This window comes from Saccostrea echinata, unplaced genomic scaffold (assembly GCF_033153115.1).
Source record: "Saccostrea echinata isolate AGI-Se365-2 ecotype Australia unplaced genomic scaffold, CSIRO_AGI_Sech_v1 ptg000062l, whole genome shotgun sequence".
NCBI lineage: Eukaryota > Metazoa > Mollusca > Bivalvia > Ostreida > Ostreidae > Saccostrea > Saccostrea echinata.
The window spans coordinates 6,799,218-6,820,012 of record NW_026889811.1 but is presented as its reverse complement, the minus strand read 5'-3'; the positions used below and the strand labels follow the sequence as shown (position 1 = coordinate 6,820,012).

At 34.1% G+C, this 20,795-nt stretch overlaps 1 protein-coding gene across 7 annotated transcripts; it reads left to right on the top strand.

Annotated features, from left to right (window-relative positions):
- Positions 1-2,937: 2,937 nt before the first annotated feature.
- On the top strand, positions 2,938-18,422 carry LOC133175496 (myosin-9-like). 7 transcript variants are annotated; one of them, XM_061310610.1, is made up of 24 exons: positions 2,938-3,018; positions 3,166-3,239; positions 3,944-4,047; positions 4,572-4,749; positions 5,215-5,331; positions 6,965-7,128; positions 7,367-7,490; positions 7,684-7,801; positions 7,920-8,025; positions 8,233-8,464; positions 8,903-9,069; positions 9,326-9,622; positions 9,784-13,305; positions 13,417-13,479; positions 13,568-13,726; positions 13,896-14,090; positions 14,252-14,375; positions 14,517-14,657; positions 14,825-14,978; positions 15,347-15,474; positions 16,063-16,322; positions 16,683-16,844; positions 17,005-17,085; positions 18,207-18,422. In XM_061310610.1, the coding sequence occupies exons 4-24, from the start codon at positions 4,683-4,685 to the stop codon at positions 18,255-18,257; spliced, it is 6,432 nt and encodes a 2,143-aa protein (XP_061166594.1). In that variant the 5' UTR covers positions 2,938-3,018; positions 3,166-3,239; positions 3,944-4,047; positions 4,572-4,682; the 3' UTR covers positions 18,258-18,422. The 7 variants fall into 7 exon arrangements, with proteins under 7 accessions (XP_061166594.1, XP_061166590.1, XP_061166592.1 ...); XM_061310606.1 differs by lacking the exon at positions 18,207-18,422 and having other exon boundaries at positions 16,647-16,844; positions 17,005-17,548; XM_061310608.1 differs by lacking the exons at positions 2,938-3,018; positions 3,166-3,239 and adding an exon at positions 17,705-17,736 and having other exon boundaries at positions 3,954-4,047; positions 16,647-16,844.
- Positions 18,423-20,795: the final 2,373 nt, after the last annotated feature.

Here is a 20,795-nt window from a genome sequence, read left to right as displayed (position 1 = left end):
ATACACTGTACAAAGGTGAAGGTCATATCAACAACAATTTCATTGGCACTCGGCACACCTCGGCCGATTCGTACCTCATCAAACCTCGGCTGTATCATTAGTCTGTATCATCCAGACGTTTGCGTTTACCTCCACCTTTGTGGAGGTAAACGCAAACGTCTGGATGATACAGACTACGTACAGCCGAGGTTTGATGAAGGTGACGGAATCAGCCGAGGTTTGCCGAATGATTTCATTGGTTAAAAATTTGACTACGTCAGGTCTGCTCCAGTCCGAGCCCGAAGATATTATAAAAAGATAAAATTGTCATAAAATTTTTGATTTATTATTTTTTTATGTAAAGCAACAATTGTCAAACCAAAATAAAAAAAGGAAATAGCCCAAAATTCCACACAAAATAAAGAGCAAAATGAAAAAAAAACTCCCCCCCCCTAAATCAGGGACCTGTATAATAACTTAGTATAAAGGTCCCCGCCTAAATTTTAAAAAAAAAAAAAAAACATTAAAAAAAACATGCTTGATGTAATTGCATGGACTATTGATGGATTAAAGGGGAGTCCTCCCTCCCCCGAGGTATATATAAATACACCTATACTACAAAGAATATTGAAATAATATATGAATGTCATCGACAGTTCCAACTTTCAGTGATGTAACATCTTCGCTAGCCAAGGGTTTCTGATAAGCTACTCTCCTCATAAACTTATGAGGAGAGTAGCGTATCAGAAACCCTTGGCTAGCTAAGATGGTGATGTAATGCCTACTTCCTGTTACATGTACCTGTATACTCATAAGTGTCAAAATTGTTATGCTGTATATTTTTTGCTTGACATACATTTTATTTTATTATTTTTATTGACATACGTTTTATCAGGGACCTATATACTAATATATATAGGTCCCTGGTTTTATCTTTTTATTTTTGCATTTTTCTCTAAAATTTCGCGATTGCATTTCAACATGTTCAATTCTTTTTAAAAAATACAATTGTCTAATATTTCAATCTTTCCTATTAATCTATATTTTATCCATAGAATAAAATGCTTATTATAGCTATCTGACTCTTCTTGATATGTAGTATTGAATATTTATTTCATGAATTGATTAACAACAAATTTTAACAGTTTAAGCTCTACTCTAAAGTGTCTTACTTGCAAGTTGTAACCAAAAAAAAAATATCATGCATTTAACGTTGATGTCGGTCTCTCATTTTCATTCAAATGGAAAAAATATAATATAACCTCTACTGCAATTTGTTCAGCAATCAAAATGTATTTTTCATGCGTTATAGGTATATTATCATGATTAAAACCTTATAATCTACATTTTTCGTTTTGTTAAAAACCCATTCCTCCTGCCGAATTCAAAACGAGGCAGCCGCTCAAATTTGAAGATCGGAAAACGCAGAAGTATAAACATGGCTTTACATTATCACAACGATACAGATTAATTGGTCAATAAAATGGTAAGAGTGTTGCTATCGGAATTATTACACTTAAATCGTAAGTGTTAGTTTAATTGCACGCTTAGGAATGCTAAAAATCGTTCATTTGAATTTGTTTATCAGTGGGAAAAAATGAAGCCAAGACCGGGATATTTGAAATATGATCGCATATGCCAGGATAGTGAGAACAGTATTAATGATTTGTAGTGATGAACTCTGTGTCCCTGTGATTTGTTTTAAATAATGCAGAAGTTTTACCATTACAACAGTCTGCACTCTGCAGGACTTATTTATGGTGATGCACAAAGGAAAATAAGATAAAGAATATATAACAAATGATCGTTTCCTTTTATATATCATATGATCGTTTCCTTTTAATTTAAATGCATGTGCATACTTTTCCTTGGGTATATTTCGGTCACCAAATGTTTTGTTTCAGTTTTAAAAGCAGTGAGGTTTACATGGTTTTAACTTTCTAACCAGTGGATTAGTTTTATACTATGGATCCTGGAAAAAAAGATGCATTGATTGCATGGGTAAGTCATCAGAAAAATCTCATTACAGTGTTTTAAATGAATGCGGGTGGTTACGTCCCAATTACTTGTTCGACCTGCGTGGCTTCGACCAGAATCCATGTTTGACCCAAGTGGTTCCGTTCTGAAGCAATTAATTAACAATATTGCTTCGGAACGAAAATAATTAAGGCATTCAACAGTTTTACATTTTATTTTTTCGTCTACATTTTTTTATATTGACCACATATATTTTAATCATTTAAACAGTGTTGATTATCGTATGTAATTTAATTTGGAGAAACATACATTATTTAGACAGTGCATATGTGATCAGGATGCTTTTGAAGAAGTATTTGATTAATTTTTATGGAAAACTGTTCAGATATAGTTCATTAGTAAATCAAATTAATCAACATCCATGCTCCGCAATAGTAGAAAAAAATGTTAGGAAACTTTCTGACAGTGACTGCATGTTGACTACACATGTGGAAACAATGACCTATTGACACGTACATCTCTGAAGCCATACAATATACAGCTACCGAATATCCATTTGTGTACCCCTGTACTCAGGTATTGACATATATTAGAGTAGGGCGAAACCACTTGGGTCGCAACCACGTGGGTCGAACACGGAATCAGAATGTAACCACTGACACCATTTTAAACCTGTAGTTCATTGATGAGCATTTGCAAACATGTTACTGTAAAAGTATAATTTTCATTCTTTATGAGGATAAGCCATTCTTCTCACTTCTGTTAAAATATATTTGGAGACTATGTTTTTGGTCCAAACAAAATCAAAACATAAATTGTTGTGAATGTTCATGGAGTCTTTTCTTTAAAAAAGGAAGAAATTATTTTTAATTTTAAAATTGTTTTCCTTAGATTTAGATTAGATTGAGTCTGAAGTAAATTAAATCTACCTTGAAAACTATAAAATCCAATAAATTTCATGTGTAATTCCTTTCAGCTTGATGCATTTTGTGAGGATAAGAATATTACTTGCATCAGTGATGTTAGCTCTGGAAAAGAATTTATAGACTTCATTTCAAAACAGTAAGTATATTTGTTTTGAGTAAAAATTATAGCAAATCACCGGTTGCCCATCATATATGGTAATTTTTGTGTGTGTTTCAGTTATTTTAAATAGTTATGCTATACTTTGCTCTACTTTGTTGAGAATTTTAATTCTTTTATTTTCAGTGATTGTTCAAGGAACATTAATAATATACAATCAAAAGAAGCCAGTTTTGCTCTAATTAGAGAGACATTAGAAGGTAAATTAACACAGTGGAGGAGAGCTGAAGACTGAAATCTAACTAGAGAAATTATTCTTAATGTAAACCACTAAACAGGAGTTAACTAATGGGTTTTTATGCTCACAATGATTCCACAAAATTTATTTAAACTCTATAGATAGTTTTCGATAGGCATAAATTTAGCAAGAGTACCCATTGGCTGCCATATTGTAGGTCCAACTTGCGAATTTTCCTCTTTGAGCAACCAATTTTAAATTTGTATGGCAGAAATATAAGGGCAAAAATCCTTTAAATACCAAAATTACGAATTAAAGGAAGCTAATTGGGGTAAAATAAATTTGTAAGAAAGAATCTTCACCCAGTTGTCCAGTATAAGTTTTAATTGGATGAATAATGAAGGAAATCGAGCTTGTATACCTCCAATATATAACTCTTTCTAAAATTGTGTCTATTGAAAACTATTTATTAAATAGCAATATAAATAATTTAAAAGCGGATTGAAACAGTGTCTGAAGTTCATAGTAAATATGCAAGAATGAAAAATGCAAAGGAAATTTGTAGTAAGATGTATGAATGGGAGAAAGAAAAGAAAGTGGAATGCACTTACATGTATATTATGTGAAATGTCCAAGATTTGAAGAATGTTTTTGTAGTGTGTTGTGCTAATATTATTTTAGACAAATCCTCATTATCCAACATGTACTGTATGTATTTTTTTTTAGGTATCTATGCTACTGACCTATCTCGGACTGGCTCAATTATTGACTTTTCAGCAATTTTTAACCTGAACACTGATCCAGAAATTCTAGAGTTTGAACTTGCCAAGGTAGTATGATGAAAAAAAGTGTTTTAAATGTTTTTTTATCTAATATTTTTTTTTTCGAGATGCATGTATTTTGCTGAGATTATATTCTTATAGGATACAGTAAAATAATTTTAATTTGTGGGGGTTAATGTTGTGGGGCAATCAAAATTCTGGTTCATGAGGATGTAATTTCATGGGTTGCTTGTGTATGAAGTGATTCATTGAGCAGAAACATTGACAAAGTTAGTGAACATCAGTCCCCCATGAACAGTGTTGGTTTCACTGTAAACACTGCATGGTAGCTAACATACTACTTGTTCTAGGAAAAGTAAGCTCATGGAAATTGAAGATATTTAGCTGCCAAATAACATGTTATTATAGTTCTGATCATAAAAATATTTTTCATTTTTAAAAGAATACCGGTAAGTAAAAAAAATATATATATTAAGAATTCATACTGTACTCAGAAAATGAGAACTTTAGATTCTGACCATTTTTATTTTTGTAAATAAATGTATTGATATCAGTATTGTTTATAATTGCAGATACTGCTGGCCCTAATTGGAGCCTACTTTCAGCCCACAAATGGAGATGTGGGAGTATTTGCTAAGATTGCCTTGACACTACCAGCAGACAAACAGGCCCATTTCCTACAGATGCTAGAGCATATACTCAGTAAAGACTTAGATGAGGAATTTGTGGCAGTTTTATCCAAAAAATTAGGTAATACTTTTGTCAAAGAATATGAATTGTATTGTCCTCCCTTAAAATGCAGGTTTTACTTCCAGATTTGGGAATTTTAAAAATCAAAAAAGTATACATGGTATAACATCAAAATTGCATAAAAAAGAAAATACTTCAGCTTTTATACTTTCTGAACATTGTTGTCACATTGAGTGTTTTTTTAATTGCATATGCATTTCCAAAAAAAAAAAAAAAGAAAGAAAGAAAACAAACAAACAAATACTGTTTATTTGACTAGAAATGGGATTTCGTGATGCCAAAGTATTCAATTTTCGACAAATAATAATAATTGAACTCAAAATTTATAAGGACATTATACTTTTATTGATCTGGATAAAGAAAACTAAATCAGCAGAAAATTTGTAAAATCATCATTCAGTTAAATGAAAACATTACAGGTTCAGAAAACCTGTAGTGCCCCCCTCAATTTCTTTCCTTTGATAGATTCTGATCCAGATGGTGCTCTTTTCTTGAAACTAGTGACAAGCCATCCACGCCCACTAGAGACCTCAACACCCTTGTTGGAACAGTCATTCAACTTTGCCAGTAGATGCATCAATGGTATCATAATCCTTCATCTGTCATTCATCTAATCACAGTAGATTATTCCAGTGACCCTCTCATGTTGTTTTTGTATTAACATTTTTTCATAAAATTAGGGCTTTTTCATGCTTTTAGGAAGATAGTACAAAGTAATTACAATGGACAAATCACTGCAATTATCTTGTTCATTTCAAAAGTATTTGTTTTGAAATTGCACAAATTTTTTTTTGGGAGGATGGGGGGGGGGGGGGTATATACAGCTTTTTTTCTTACTTAGTTACTCACAGATTTGAAATATAGAATTTTCACCTGCAAATCTAGGGGAAGAACATGTCTACCATTGGAATATTAACATGTGTATAGCCAGATCTTTGCTAAAACACAGCATGAAAAAGCCTTGAATTATGTGTATTACCCTATTACTATTAATTTTTTCATAAATTCCATTGTTGACATTATGTAGACTCTCACAGGAAAATCAACAATGCTTTGATAAAATAAGTCCAGATAAAATCATTTGTTTGGTTTGAATAAGAAGAGATAAATCAACACTCTTCAGCTATAATTTGGTATTTTTTGAAGATTTTTTTTTTGTTTATTAGTGTTTTTTCAATGACTTTTATTTCTCTTTTCATGTTCTTCGTAGACAAATTAAAACAGTAGTGCATGTAAAACATTATTTTATACATGATTTGTAGATAATTTTTTTTTTTACATGGGTTGCCAGTAAGAGACTTTATCTCTTTTAAAATAGTATTTTTTTAAAATTGCATGCTTCTCAAAAAAAAAAAAAAAAACAAAAACAGAAAAAACAAAAGATTAAATACAAATGCAGATTGCAAATGAATTCATATGAAATCTCTAGTGTTTAAATACTCGTATGTATGAATTGAAAAATAATTAAAAATAAATTCTGGTGTCATTTTAACCATAAATTAAAATGATTTTGCATAATATGGATATATATTATTTACATGTAAATATGTATATAAGTATGTTTTCATAACAACTATTCAATATGAGGAAAAGTTTTAAGTTTTAAAATGTTAAAAATTAAAAAAAAAAAAATGGGATCCATTTCATAATTACAGTATACACTGTATTGAAAAATTCCAGAAGTTATTGTAATTATTGAATAATAGCTTTCACTGAGTACTTCCATTTACATATAATTTTATTTATCACCATTGTCTGAGTAATTGTTAACACCTCACAGATGTGACTGCGTAAACAATTATAAGTGTAAATGTTTACACTGCAAGTCCTCAGGTGAGAAATTTACCTGTAGATGAGGTGTTGACAACTTAACACTCTCTTCAAATCATCTCATAGTCATTTAATTAGTGATGCTCCAAGCTAAATGGGCAGCATTTAACACTACAGCACCATCTTAACCTAACACATTGCATTTCTAATCCTCATCCTGTTCACATGTTTTATAATCACTTCCAAGAGCTTTAGAGAGAGAGAGAGAGATTAAAATTACATGAACATTACATGTTCTTCCATTCCAAGTCATTGTGGATTTTATCATTGCTTTAACTGGTTCAAGCAAAACGTGCAAGTTTGAATTCTTAGAGCATTTAGTGACATGACTTACATTGATCCTTTGAATGTTTATTTATATGGATTTCAATATGTGATATGTCAGGCTCCATGAGAGACAGTCCTGCCCCTCTCCATCAGCACAATACCAGCGTGGGTAACCTTTCTGTACTGGAGATCAATTCCCCTCTGCGTATGATGTCCCTCAATTCATCGCCTGCCCCCACCTCTTTTGGGGACCTCATGCAGTCACCTCAACTCATGCAGAAGGTAAGCAGTCTTTCATAAGAAAAAGCTTAAGTACATGAAACATAGAATTCTTATCTTTATCTATGTTTTTAACCATGTTTTATGTCTCGCATTGCAAAATGAGCCAAGAGCATCAAGATTGATCCTAGTTACTTAATCTTATACAATGGATACTTTCAAGCAGAACATTTTTGATGTTAATCATTTTTAGTTGAATTGTGAAAATGTATTATATGCTGTAATTTTTATTCTTTTTCAGGCACAGCTTCGACAGAAGGACAGAGAAATCAAGAGACTAGAATTTAATCTCCGCAGTGAGCAGCACCTAAGATGTGAATTGGAAATGGACCTTAAAGAAAAATGTTCTACACTGGAACAAAAAGGTACAAAATATTTACACTTGAATTTAGTTGAGAAGTTTAATGTGAAGAGAATTATCAACAATAATTCATTATGAATGATATACAAAATGTGTAGAGAATAGTTCCAAGAAATTTAATTGAAAATTGATGACACATGTTCATTTAGAATTTGAAAATTAAAATTTTTTTTTTTAAATTGTGCATGTATTTTTAGAATTAAATATCAGGGAGCTTGAGGCTACCATAAAGGAACAGAGAAAACTCCGAGATGCTGTTGATGAGCTGCACCAAGTCAAGAATCTAAACGAAAAACTGAATCAAGATTTACAAAGGTGAGAACTGTGATTAAGATTTTATCTGCCATTTTATTTTATTTACACATTAATTTTATGACATTGTGTGAAAACAATATTACATGTTCATTTCTATCAATTATTCTTTTTAAAACAGTTGCAAGGCTAAAGTTACAGATTTTCAAGAACTGAAACAGCAGAAGGAGTACTTTGAAAAGCAGTATGAAGAAACTCTGGCCCAGTTTAATCAGATGGAAGAGGCTGTAAGTCCACCGAACAAAAACTTCTTTAATCAGTCATGTTACTGCAGGAAAGAAAATGCACACTTTTCTTCAGAGTGTAGTTTAAATTTATTTTTAAAAATATGTTAAAGAATTTAAATTTTACTCTGTTAATGTACAGGTAGTTCATGTTCATTAAAAACTTTCACTTACATGTACACTGTAGTTTGCAAAATTCTGTGTTTTCAGATGCGAAGCCTGGAATCTCTGAAACAGAGTCACGAAAAACTCCGCGGTAAATGCCACAAACAGGAAGTAGAAATCTCTGTTCTACAGACTACTCTCCAACACAGGGCCGAGGAAATCGAGGCCCTCAAAGGGGAACTGTCTACTATGAACGAAGCCCGACAGTGTGCCATTCAGCAGTTCAGTGACATGAAGAAGGAAAAAGAAGAACTGGAGGAAATGTTTGCTGCAAATGGTAGGTTTTATTGAGAGATGATGTTCAGCATTAGCTCCAGGACCATGAAACATCTTAAAATCAAAATACATGAATGTATGTTGTGGTGAAATAATGTAGAAGTCAAACACTCCAAAATAAAAACATTATTCTGTATAATATATAATCAAAAGTGTTGATATTTGCAAATTTAAAGATTAAGTTGACAGTGAATAAAAATGTTACTGACAGTTAAAAAATTGACTTAAGTCTAAGTCTGTTTCATGAATCTGGGGCAAAAAAATAAATGTATTTAAAATGCTTCTTATGAAAGTTGCTTTGACGGTTTTTAGCAGTGATTGAAGTAGTAATTAAAAAAAATCTGCATTGGAAAGTTGAATGCAAAAGGGCATAGCACATCCAATCTTTGACTCTGTAGGAATCTAAAGAATAAAATCTGTTTTTTTAATGAATTGACAGGAATGGGTGGAGGTATTGGAGAGAGTATGGGCGTGGTGACAGACATAAGGATAAGAGACTTAGAGGCAGAGTTATCTCAACTGAAATCCTCCTGGATTGACCCTGTAGTACATGATCAAGTCAGAAAGGATCTGCTAGAGATGACAGAAGCCAAGGAGACTTATCAGGTAAGAGAAAAAAATCTCTTTGATGTGAGTAACTGATAGTGCAGGCATGACAGAATGCTGCAGTTTTGAAATAAATGTACCTTTGTAACTGTGTGTTCTAGTAATTCACTCACTGAGATTTGGTAGTGGTGTCATAATAGGTTTTTCTATGTACCTGTTAGAAAAACTACAGTCAGTGTAATGTAGTCCTATAATTACATGTAGACAACAACTTTGAGAAAACATGAGTACTTTTATTCACTTATTTTTTTTTTAGACAAAGTTTTCAGAGGTTCACAAAGAACTGCTGGCAGTTCAGAGTGAATTGGACACCACAAAGTCCCAAGTCACTAGTCTTGAATCTCAGCTGTTGGAGAGTCGGCAGATCTCCCAGGGGCAGGAGGAAACCATCAAGTCCCAGGCCATGAAGCTCAGAGAACAACAGGAAACACTGACAGCGGTCAAATCGTCCGAGGAAAGTCTGCAGACTCTCAGTCATGACTTGGAGGAATCTATGACTACTCTAAAGAAAGAACTGGCCAGAAGTCAGGCAGAGTACAAGTTGCTGACAGAGGTAATACACTCATTTTTAATCTGAGTAGAACAAAAAATAGAGAAAAAGAAACTTGGCAAAGGGTGTGGTGTTTTTTTAATGATTTTTTTTTATTATTATTATTTTCTCTTTTTTTTTCCTTTTGAATTTGTGTTCCATTGATAAAATTCATTCTGTTTTAGGAGTTTGAGAATGAAAAACAAATATATGAGAGCAGAAGGCAGACAATAACATCATCATATGACACGGTTCAGTCTGAAAAAAGGAGTCTGGAGCAAACATTCAGTAAAGAGAAAGCCTCACTGACAAGTCAGATAGAAGAACTTCAAGCCAGACTCAACTCACAAACTGAGCAGGCTCGTACCTCAGAGGAGACGTTGAAAACTAAACTTGCTGCAGCACAAAACACAGTGAAACAGACCGAAATTATTCTAGAGAATGAGCGATGGACTAAAGACAATTACATAAAGGCACTGAAAGAGGAAATGACACAGTTAAAAGAGGAAATTCAGCAGACTGAAGAAAAATTGAATTCTGAGATACAGGTGTTGTCCTCAAATTCCAGACAGAAAGAGGAGTCCGCTCAAAGGGAAATTGCACAAAGGGATCAAAGCATTGATGAACTGAGGCAGCAGTTGGAGATCTCAAGGCTACAGAGCAGAGAGCAACAAGATCAGTATCAAGAGGAAAAAGATCGCCTCACCCAAGATCTCGAACAAGTCCGCAATGAGAATGAGAGGCTGAAAACCGACTGTGCAAATTTCCAAGAGAAAATTGATAACATGAGCATGAAAGCCAAGTCTCAAGTAGAGGAACTTCAGAGCCAGATTTCATCTTGGCAAGATAAATATCAATGGAGTGTTCATGATAATCAGATGTCTGTGGAGCAGTTGAGTGAATGCAAAGCTAAACTAGAAGAAGAGGGTCAGGCATTGGAGTCCTGCAGAACTGAATTATCAGCAGAAAAGGAGAAAAATGTTCAACTCAGTAGCAGGATCAGTGGTCTTGAAAGTGAACATGAGACTCTACAAAAATCTTTGAGTTGTATGAATCTAGAAAATGAACAATATAAAAATGAAATTCTTGAACTGAAAGCTAGTTACCAAAATTTGGAATCCGATATGCAGAATACTGTGGATAGTTTGAAGAATGACATTTCCAATTTTTCTTCAAAGAACAAAAAGTTACAAAGTGAATTTGAAGATCTTCAAATTTCATCAATGGAGAAAGAACAAAAATTGAAGAAGGAATTAAATAGGTTAGAGCAGACAAGTAATGACCTGGAGAGTCGTTTACAACAAGAAATTAATTTCCACCAGGAACAACTCAGACAACATGAGGTAGCAAGTGAACAGAATCAGAAAATTAATATAGAAGTGGCAAGATTACAACAGCAGTTAAAGCATAGGGAGACAGAGCTTCAAACAGCAAGGGAGGAGGTACAGAGGAAACAAGACTTACTGGAGGAAAACAGTGGCCAGATGGCACTGGTCAAGAAGGTCGCAGAGGTCAAGCAAGCAGATAATGAAGAACTTCAGCAGAAAATCCAGCAACTGGAAAAGAAAATGAAAGAAATGAAAGAAAAAGAATGTGAGCTTAACAAAACACAGAACAGACTGAAGGCTGAGAGGGATCAGTTTGAAAAACATCTGCAAGACAAGGAGACTACTGTTGGACAACTCCACAGAGAAATTGATGCCCTTGAAGTTGAAAAGAACAAGCTGAATGGTTTGGTAGCCAACTTGAGGAGCAGCTTGGGAGATGTTCGTGGCCAAAGAGATGAACTGCAGACACAGGTAGATCAGCTAAGTGCCGAGAATGCCAAACAAATCAAAATTATCTCTGACCATGAAGAAGAAGCCCAGAGTTTACAGCAGAAGATAACAAGTTTACATGAAGAAGTTGATTCTTTAACCAACCAAACCATAACTAGTAAGGCTATCATCCAACAATCTGCCTCTGAATGTGAAAGACTGAAAGAAAAAAGCAGCAGACTGGAGGCCGAAATTCAGGATCTGTCATGTCGTTTGGATGATCAAACCCAACAAAGGGAGTCCCTCCACAGCAAAAATCAGGATCTAGAGGCTCAGATCATTAACCTTCACAATAGCCTGGGAACTGAGAAAGAAAGCTTACAGACAATTGTCGATGAGAAAGAGGAGGCCGAGAAAATGGTTGAGGCCATAACGGGGAAAATAAACAGTCTTCAAGCTGATCTCAGTTCCAACAGAGAAGAATTTAGAAAGGTGCTTGAAGAGAGAGACCAGTGTATTAAGCAACTGGAAGACAGTAATTCAAAATTAGAGAGTGATCTTGGCAGTGAAAAAGTCATATCTCAAAGACTCCTTCAAGAAAAAAGTGATCTGGATAAAATAATACTGGATTTGAATGAAAATGCTAAACAACTTCAACATTCTTTGGAGCAGATGAGGTTGGAATACTCAAATACAACGAGTGCATTGGAAACCTTGACAGCTAAGAACAGTGATGTTGAAAATGAATTAAAATTGAAAGTTGAAGAATGTCAGGATTTCATAAAAGAAAAGGAGAGTTTATGTGGAATGATAGAGACATTAGAATCCTCTGTTAACCAGATGTCATCTCAACAGGAAGAAAATCGTAATCAATTTAGTGAAATGTGTGATAAATTCAGTGAAGCAACTAAGCAACTTGAATGCAAAGAAGAGGAGCTTGAGAAATTAAAATCAGAATATGAAAAGTCCATAGAGAAAAAGAATCAAGTCACAAATGAATATGAAGAGCAGATCAGGCTAACTTGTGAGGAACACCAGAAGAAGGTTTCATCTTTAAAAGAAGAAATTTCACAAGTGAATCAAAAGAGTGAAGAAAAATTAAAGAGTTTGATTGCTGACTATACAGCAAGCAATCACGAACTTAAAGAGGCTCGGCACAGGCACATGACAATGGAGAGGAAAATAGCAGAACTTGAGAAACTGTGTAATGTAGAAAGAGAGGCTAAGAAGGAAATGAAAGTCATGTTTGAGAAAACAGTGCAGGAACTGCAGGGAGATGTGGAGTTTCAAACAAGGAGGAACCAGGAGTTAGAGAATCAAGCTCACAAGAGACTAAAGGAAACGGAGTGTTACTGGAGAGCACAGCTGGAGCAGTTGGAGAGCGAGTATTCCAGAGCTTCTGAGGAGGTCAAAGAAAACTACAGCTCAGAAATCACAGAGAAACTGGAGCAGGTGACGAGTCGCTATGAGGCCATTGTGGCAGAGAAAGAGGGCATGTTAAGTAATCAAAGGCACATGTTCCAAGATAGGGTGACTCATCTGGAGGGTAGGGTTGCCCAGAGACAGAGGGAGCTAGAGGAAATGAGAGAGAAAAACAGAAAATTGGAGGATCTTCTTACTGAGGAACTGAACAGCCACAAGGAGCTGAAGACAATTACCAGTGAACTGAGGTCCAAAATTACAGAGAAAGACAATGCAATCAAGGAACGTAATACGGCTGTGGCTCAGTTACAGAGGACAGTGAATGAAAAGGAGGTGGAAATTGGCAATTCTCGTCAAAAGATCTCGGAACTCCAACAAGATGTTCAGTCCCTGCAGGATAAGATTCAGTGTCTATCGGAGGACATGGAAAATCAGACACATAACACTGGTGACTTACAGAAGGAATTGGATGTGTGTAAAGAACAGAGAGAGGCAGCCTTAGCAGAGGTCAACAGTTACAAACAACAGGTAGCATCTATTTTACGGAAACTTAATTGAACTTAATTAAACTTAATTATGTACTTCTTGTTATTGTATCTCAAACATAGAATTTTAATAACTTCTGCTTTCATGTATTAGCTTAATGCAGTAGAAGCTGAAAGAGATAGTCTACAGGAAGAAATTGAAGGATTCTCAGAAAAGGTAAGTTGGAGTGATGTTATCAAAAAAAATCTTGGCAGATTTTGAAAGTTGGTTCATTTCATTAATGACATGTCCTCTTTCCCAACAGTTTGAGAAATTCCAAGAAAACCTGGAATATAAGCTCAAGCAGGCAGAATTGCAGGTGCTGGAGACCAAAAACCAGAGGGAAAACGCTGAGTTGGGGTTAAAGGATGAGATCCAGAGTTGGCAGAAGAAGTTATTCGAAGAGGAAGAAGCCAAGCAGAGGGTACAGTAACATTTTAGGAACATTTTACTATTGCTAGATAATAATTGTACTCATGTTCAATACAGAGCTGTGTAGAATAAATAGAAATTTTAAATAAAGTGTCTGTTACCTCCTTCCATCATTGTATAACAAAAATCTCTCTCTAAAGTTGCTGTTATTGCCTTTGCAGCTGGAGAATGAACTGAAACAAGCTCAGACTGAGCATGAGAAAACCGAAAAAATGCTGGAGAGCTACAAAATTCACTATAGCAAGAAAAAAGAAATGCTAGAGTTCCAGAACAAGGAAGTAGAGCTTTACAAAAATATGAGTCGCGAGTTCCGACAGAAAGCAGAAAAACTCAGTTGCGATAATAAGGCACTGAAGGTATATACATGTATTTCATTTGCAGTATCCTTTGTAAAAATTGCAGTAGAATTTTTCAATATCAAAACTTAATAAGAATGTTAGATAGAATCTTATCTTAATGTTTTTGAGGATAATACATTTACATACTGGAATTTTACATTGTTTTCTTTTTTTCATAGAATACCGTGGATGAGATGAAGTCTGAAATAGCTTCATACAAATCTAAGGTGGAAAAGGCAGAGTACAATGTTTCTCCTTTACAAGAGGAGCTCCAAGCAGAATGTTTGAAGAACAAAGCTCTCAGTAAGTTTTAATAAAACATTGTTTTAAATAAGATTTTTTTTTCTCCTCTATAAATCCTAACCCCCCCCCCCCCCATGTATAATACATGTGTATTCATTTTCTCTTTCATACATTTGATGTCAGAATGAAATTCCTTTTCAGACAATGAGATCCGAAGCCTTAAAGTTCAGTTAGACCATGCATCTAGACAGCTACGAGACATGAACAAGAATGGTAGTAAGGTTACAGAAAATGCCGAGTTATTCACCACTAACAAGGTTATTGACACAATCAAAATGCAAGGTAGGTTATTGTAAGTGTCAATGGAAGTTTTAACTTTCCATTAAAAAATTATTAAAAGATTTTAAAAAAATGTGTAATTTTTAAGCAAAGTAAGTTACAAGAAATTTATTAAATTTATTGTTTTTGTGGAATATTGATTTTTTTTTTTTTCAACAATACATTTTCAGACCATGAAATGGGACATGCCTTATTTGGACAGACTGAAACCAAAACAGTTTTGAAACCCCGAGAAGTCCTAGATTCCTTGGATGATTCTATCTTCATGGAGTCTCCGCCCAAACCAGAACATGTTAAAACAGTCAGCAATATAACCCTAAAGAGGTATACCATGACAAGTCACTTGGTTGACTCTCATTAAAAATTCTTTATAATTGCTAGGCTTCAATTTTATGCTCGCAGTTATTTGGTTGTATTGAGGTTTGTGAACTAAGGATTAGGAGCAAACAGGTGCTAGGAAGAAAGATGGGTACCAATGTACACCTAATTCAGTGCAAGATGTTTATACATGTACATGTATGTTTAAAATGTTCCTTATTCATTGAAACAATTCATAAACTGGAATGTGAAGGTGCAGATGATGATTTTTTTTTACCATACATCTTTCCAAGAGTGTGAACAGTTGTGTTAGAGATTAAATTTCTCAGAATAGGTTTAAAAAAAAATGATGTTTACCTCTTTTGTCCTTGCAGTGAAGCCATGGATGCCTTATCAGAGCGTCGGATGTCGCTGAGGAGTTATTCCAATCGTCTGTCAAGCTCGGATATGAACCAGAGTATGTACAGTACGAGCTCAGCGGCTTCCACTGCCAGTGTACCACGTAAGTACACACGAAAAACACCCTCAAGCTTACTCTGCATTATCAAACATTGTATACATAAAGACCATACACTTTCATCCAAACTACTAAATTAATTAAAGAACACTGATTTAATAACACTCATTTACATGTAATTCTAATCAGTAATGTTGAAATACTTGTAAATGTCCTTGAACGACATTTCTTTTTATTGTTTAAGTGCATTCCCAGACAGATTTTACAGAAAATGTGTTACTGTATACAGGAAAATTTTCGGCTCCGCTTTATTTTCGCCCATTCGCCCTAGACACAACTGGGCAAATTTAAGATGGTGCGAATTCATAAAAGACAGTATCACTTCTTAAACAGAACTGTGAGTGGGCGAATTTAAAACGGTGCAAAATTGTTTGCAAGTGTGAAAGGGTGAAAATAACATGGGGCGAAAATAACCCTGTATACAGTATGTCAGACATACATGTATAATATTGCATCTTCTTGCATGCAATCATTGATACCCCCCATTTATCTACATGTATACATATGAGGTGTTTCTTGTATTTTACATCTTGTAGGTGATATTGAGAAGGGTTTTCATGTTTGGTATTACAGGTGGAATGTTCCACTGCGAGGATGAACCAGAAGAGTTTGAGTGGAATCGCCTGACCGAGTTACAGCGGAGAAACACGCTATGTCTGCCTCACCTCAAAACCTCGTACCCAGTGGAGACCCAGCGAGTCAAGCCTAAAGAAATCAGTGATGATGCACTGCGCTACAGTCTGATGCCCAGTGGAAGTGGCAAGAAGCGAAAACAGGCACAGTCAAGTGATGAAGATGATTTGAAATCTATGCAGTTAAGAAGCAGTAAACAGGTACCTTTTCCTTTCTTTCTCACATTCAAGAATGTTTGAAAATTATTGACAAGTGGAATTACACATGTGAAGATTTATATTTGGATTTTGTTAGCTTTTTATGTCACTTTTTTGTAGAATTGAGTGTTTAATCATATTAAAAGATGCTGCCTTGGTGCAGGCATTCAAAATACATGTATACTGTCATATCTGCCCAGGTTTTTTTATACTCTTACTTTTTGATTTAATGAACATAATGTTGATGTTTTCTGAGGAAATGAAACAGAAGTGCTTAAAAAAACAGCATTTAAATTAAAATTTATTCCAGAAATTTTCTTGTTGCAGGAATTTAGTAAACAGATCTCAAAAAACCTTTTTCAGGCAAAACATGGCACTAGCCAGCAGAAATTAGGAGCTTTAACCCCCTCTAAACCAAACACTCCCAAGACACCATCTAGTTCTAAGAAGTCGAAGAAGACACCTGGCAAACTTCGGACGCCAAAACTCAGTATGAATAGAGAAAACTCATCATCCATCAAAAAGGTCAGTGTCGTTGACAAATGATTCATTTCTGTAATTTGTACAGAAAATTGGGCAAAAAGAAAAAAAATGACATGCATTTATCAAAATTGCATCCCTTAATTTACGTGTAGTTTATTGTCTGATCTTTTTACAAGTTTCTAATTCCATGATGTATTTTCAGTCAAGACTTGGAGGATTGAAATTCAGCATAGGTTTTACGCCCAAGGACAAAAGCAAAGAAAATGCCAGGAGCACATCTAAGGTGGGTAATCTTGTTAAATTATTTGAGTTGCGAGGATCACAGTCGTCACAAAAAGAGTCCAAAATACCCACACCTGTCAAACACAAAAATCTCAAAACATCAACTGTTGTCAAATATTCAGAAGTGACTCCAGTGAAAAATGGTGATTCCAAAATACCAACTCCAGTGAGAAACAAAGACTCAGTTTTCACACCTGTAAAACATGGTGGCATTAAATATAAGTCACCATTGAAATTGAAAGGCAGTAAATTTCATACACCAATCAAATCCAAGCTCAGATCCCAGCTTGGATCTGCTGATCCAATCAAATTGGCTGTTACCCCAGTTAAGGTATTGGGGAGCCTTGTACAGAAAATCTCTACTCCCAAAAGATCAAACAGGGTCACACCAATGAAGGTCAATGAAAAGGAATGATGTTTGTACATTCAATAATGTATTTATTTCAAAATGGTCTGCTATTAGATTTGAGTATAATGTTCCAAAGAAATTCATGTGTAAAGGTTTGTTATTTTTATGTACTGTTAAATTGAACACTGGATTTCCTATATAGGATGGTGGTAGGCAAATACTGGGATTTATTTTCGCTTTTGTGTGTCACCTGTTTTCCTTATTGTAACAGTTAGAATTAGGGAGCCAGCGACTTTATCTCTGGTAGGTCTTATGTTAGACTCCAGATTGTGACACTTAATATTATTTTGCTAATCCTCAAGACTGATGAATGACATTTCATAAAGCAGGGCACAATTTTGTTCTCTGCATGTGTTAATCTGTACACCAAGATTTTCATCATAATAAATTACTTTAACACATGAGCAGGAATTATATAAACTTAGCAAAAATGGTCAGGAAGGTTTTTACAAAATGTTGATTAACAGTTTATGCACAAGTTTTCAGTTCTTGCCACATTCTAAACATTGTTTGTGCATGCATATTAATTGAAAATTTCTACTTAGGTTGCTAACATATAAATATGTTTAAAACAGTTTCAGTATTTAAAAAAAAAGTTTCAAGAACCAATTCATGGCAATGAAAATGAGCTAGCTATGCCAAATTAACTTTTCACTTGAAAGTATTTTTTGAATAATTAATTTATACTTGATTTCTTTTTTCTTCTTTTTCAGGCCGATAGAAAGCCCTTGAAAAGCAAAAATTGGTTTCAAATGGGACGTTAGCCAATTTCGAAGTAGCTGATCAATTTAATATCCTTGCAAGCCAGGGAAACCTTGCTTTCACTTTCATTCCTTAACACAGCTTTTCACCAGGAAAAATTTCTGTGATATTTATTCAAGGACATACATTCACTAAAAATCTGTGTTTTGAATTGTAAAGAAGAATAGTGGCATTGTTAAATTCTATTTTAAAAACTGATACTTTGAAATTATTCAGTTGAAAATGAAAGTTACAATTCTCTGTACAAAATGTAAATTACATGTATTTAGTTATGATTTTGCTTTATACTTTGTACATTGTTAGTATAAAATATGTATAAATCTTACTTTTCTCTTGTCCTGGATAAACTGTATGTTTGTATGATATGACAGTTCATTGTAACCTAGATTCTTCATAGAGTCGGGAAAGGTTGTGATGTTTTTTTTATATATGAATTTATGTGTCCTTTGTTTTACAGGTGTGTAAATGGAATCATGTTTTACTAGTCATGTAGATCTGTGTAGACATTATTTATTGTGTGTAATCATGTATGTTTGCTCAGTATCTCAGTGCTTATCTTACTTAAGGCACATGAAAAATGGCAGCAGTAAAAGAAGTAAAAATACATTGAAGTCTTTGGGTTTTTTTTACTTTTTTTTTTTGGAATAGCAGATTATTTTCTTGGGGTGATAATTTTTATTACTAAATCCTGACCACCAGCATTACATGTAGAATCATTGAGTTAATCTTCCCTTATTACCACCACCATTAGAATCATTGAGTTAATCTTCCCTTAGTAGAGGTAGCATTTAGATTTTCAAACATTTCTGTATGAATATTAATGAAAATGGAAGTGTCACCCTCAGCCTCTATAATAACCAGCTATATGTTCAGTGTTGACAAGGTTTCATCACTTCAGTAAACTGTGACAATACACAAGTAAGTGAAGCGGCTTGGACGCAGATTTGAAGCTCATATTTTCTAAAAAAAAAAAATTTCCAAATACAGTTGAACTTTGGTATCTTGAACACTGATATCTCAAATACCATGGATATGCCAAAGTGATTTAGAGGTTCCAACTACTATATTACCCCTGATATCTTGAATCCTTGGATATCTCAAAGTTTTTCTCGGTCCCATTGAGTTCGAGATAACAAAGTTTGACTGTAATATATTGACTTGTATGTTGCTAGAGCATTTCACAATGAAATATATTAAAAGCATGTTAAGAAAAGTCTTTTACCTGGATTTTCAGGACTTGTTTGATAGACACATATCCTTGCACTTTCACAAAGTAAGCTTTTATACCCATGTTAAGAAAAGTAGAAACTTTGTTATTTAAGGACCCTCTCTACACCAGTGCAAAATGTTTTTTGGACACCGAGAAAATTATACCGTATACATGTGTAAATATTAAGCTTATCTATTGAATTTTCAATATAAGGTACGTGACATTTACCCCAGGTAAAATGTTCAAAGACAGTAAAGTTTCAATAAACAGAAATCACTGTTGTTTACTTCAGTGGATAAAATATATGCAAATGAAGTGTCCAGTTAATTTATCTTAGCCTTTTAAAATATTCAGAATGCTTGAATTAATCACAGATTGAGTAATACACTGAAGAATTCAATTTATTTGAATTCAGATCTAAGGGCAGATCACTCCAACTGCAGAAAAATACCACAGAATCGGAACTCTAGTGTGCAGTGTAGAGAGGGCTCAAGAGATGAATTCAATTTTTGCGAATTCATGAGGACACGAACTACAACGCTTCACGCCGGCATATTTCATGAAGCGGCGTGAAGCATAGTTCATGTGTCTCATGAATTCTCAAAAATTAAATTCATAACTTATATTAACATTATTTTTCTAATGACTTGCCACATATTTTTGTCATTCAACGAGCATTTTTGTAAAAAAAAGTTTGCACTATTTTTTTATTTCAATCACATCACAATGGAAATATTCTTACTCATCCCACGGTAGTTCATGAGAACATGAACTTTTTCTAATTTGCAAAGATTCTTAAGGAAATATATTTGGAAATGTAAATATTGTACATTTGTAGCTTGCCCTGATGAAGTCCAGGAAACTTCAAATCTGTAAGCATACCAGTATCTTGTTTAAGTTTCTGGAGCAGATTTGTTTCCAAATTTTGATCAAAGTTGTATGGATGATGCTTTTAGTATAATGTTTCATTGTACCAGTTAGGTTTCAGATGCTGCATTTTCAGCCAATATGAATGTTTTGCAGAAGATCGACCAGGTTTATGTTTTTGGAACAGAAAGTTTTTGGAGCAGTTTAATGTTTTAGTAGTAAGGCTCATTCGAAAATAACCATAAGCACTATGATGCCTAAACTTGCATGGATGATGCCTCTAGGGATGTTTTTGAATTTTAATCAATAAATTTTTAACCCATTATTTTATAATAATATGATATGGGGCCAAAAAAAAAAATGCATAAACTAGTACCTGTCCTTGGAATGTTGGATCTGACCTACATTTTCTGGATGAGTGAACAGGTTTAAGTTAAGGAGTAGGTCCATTCCCAAGTACTAT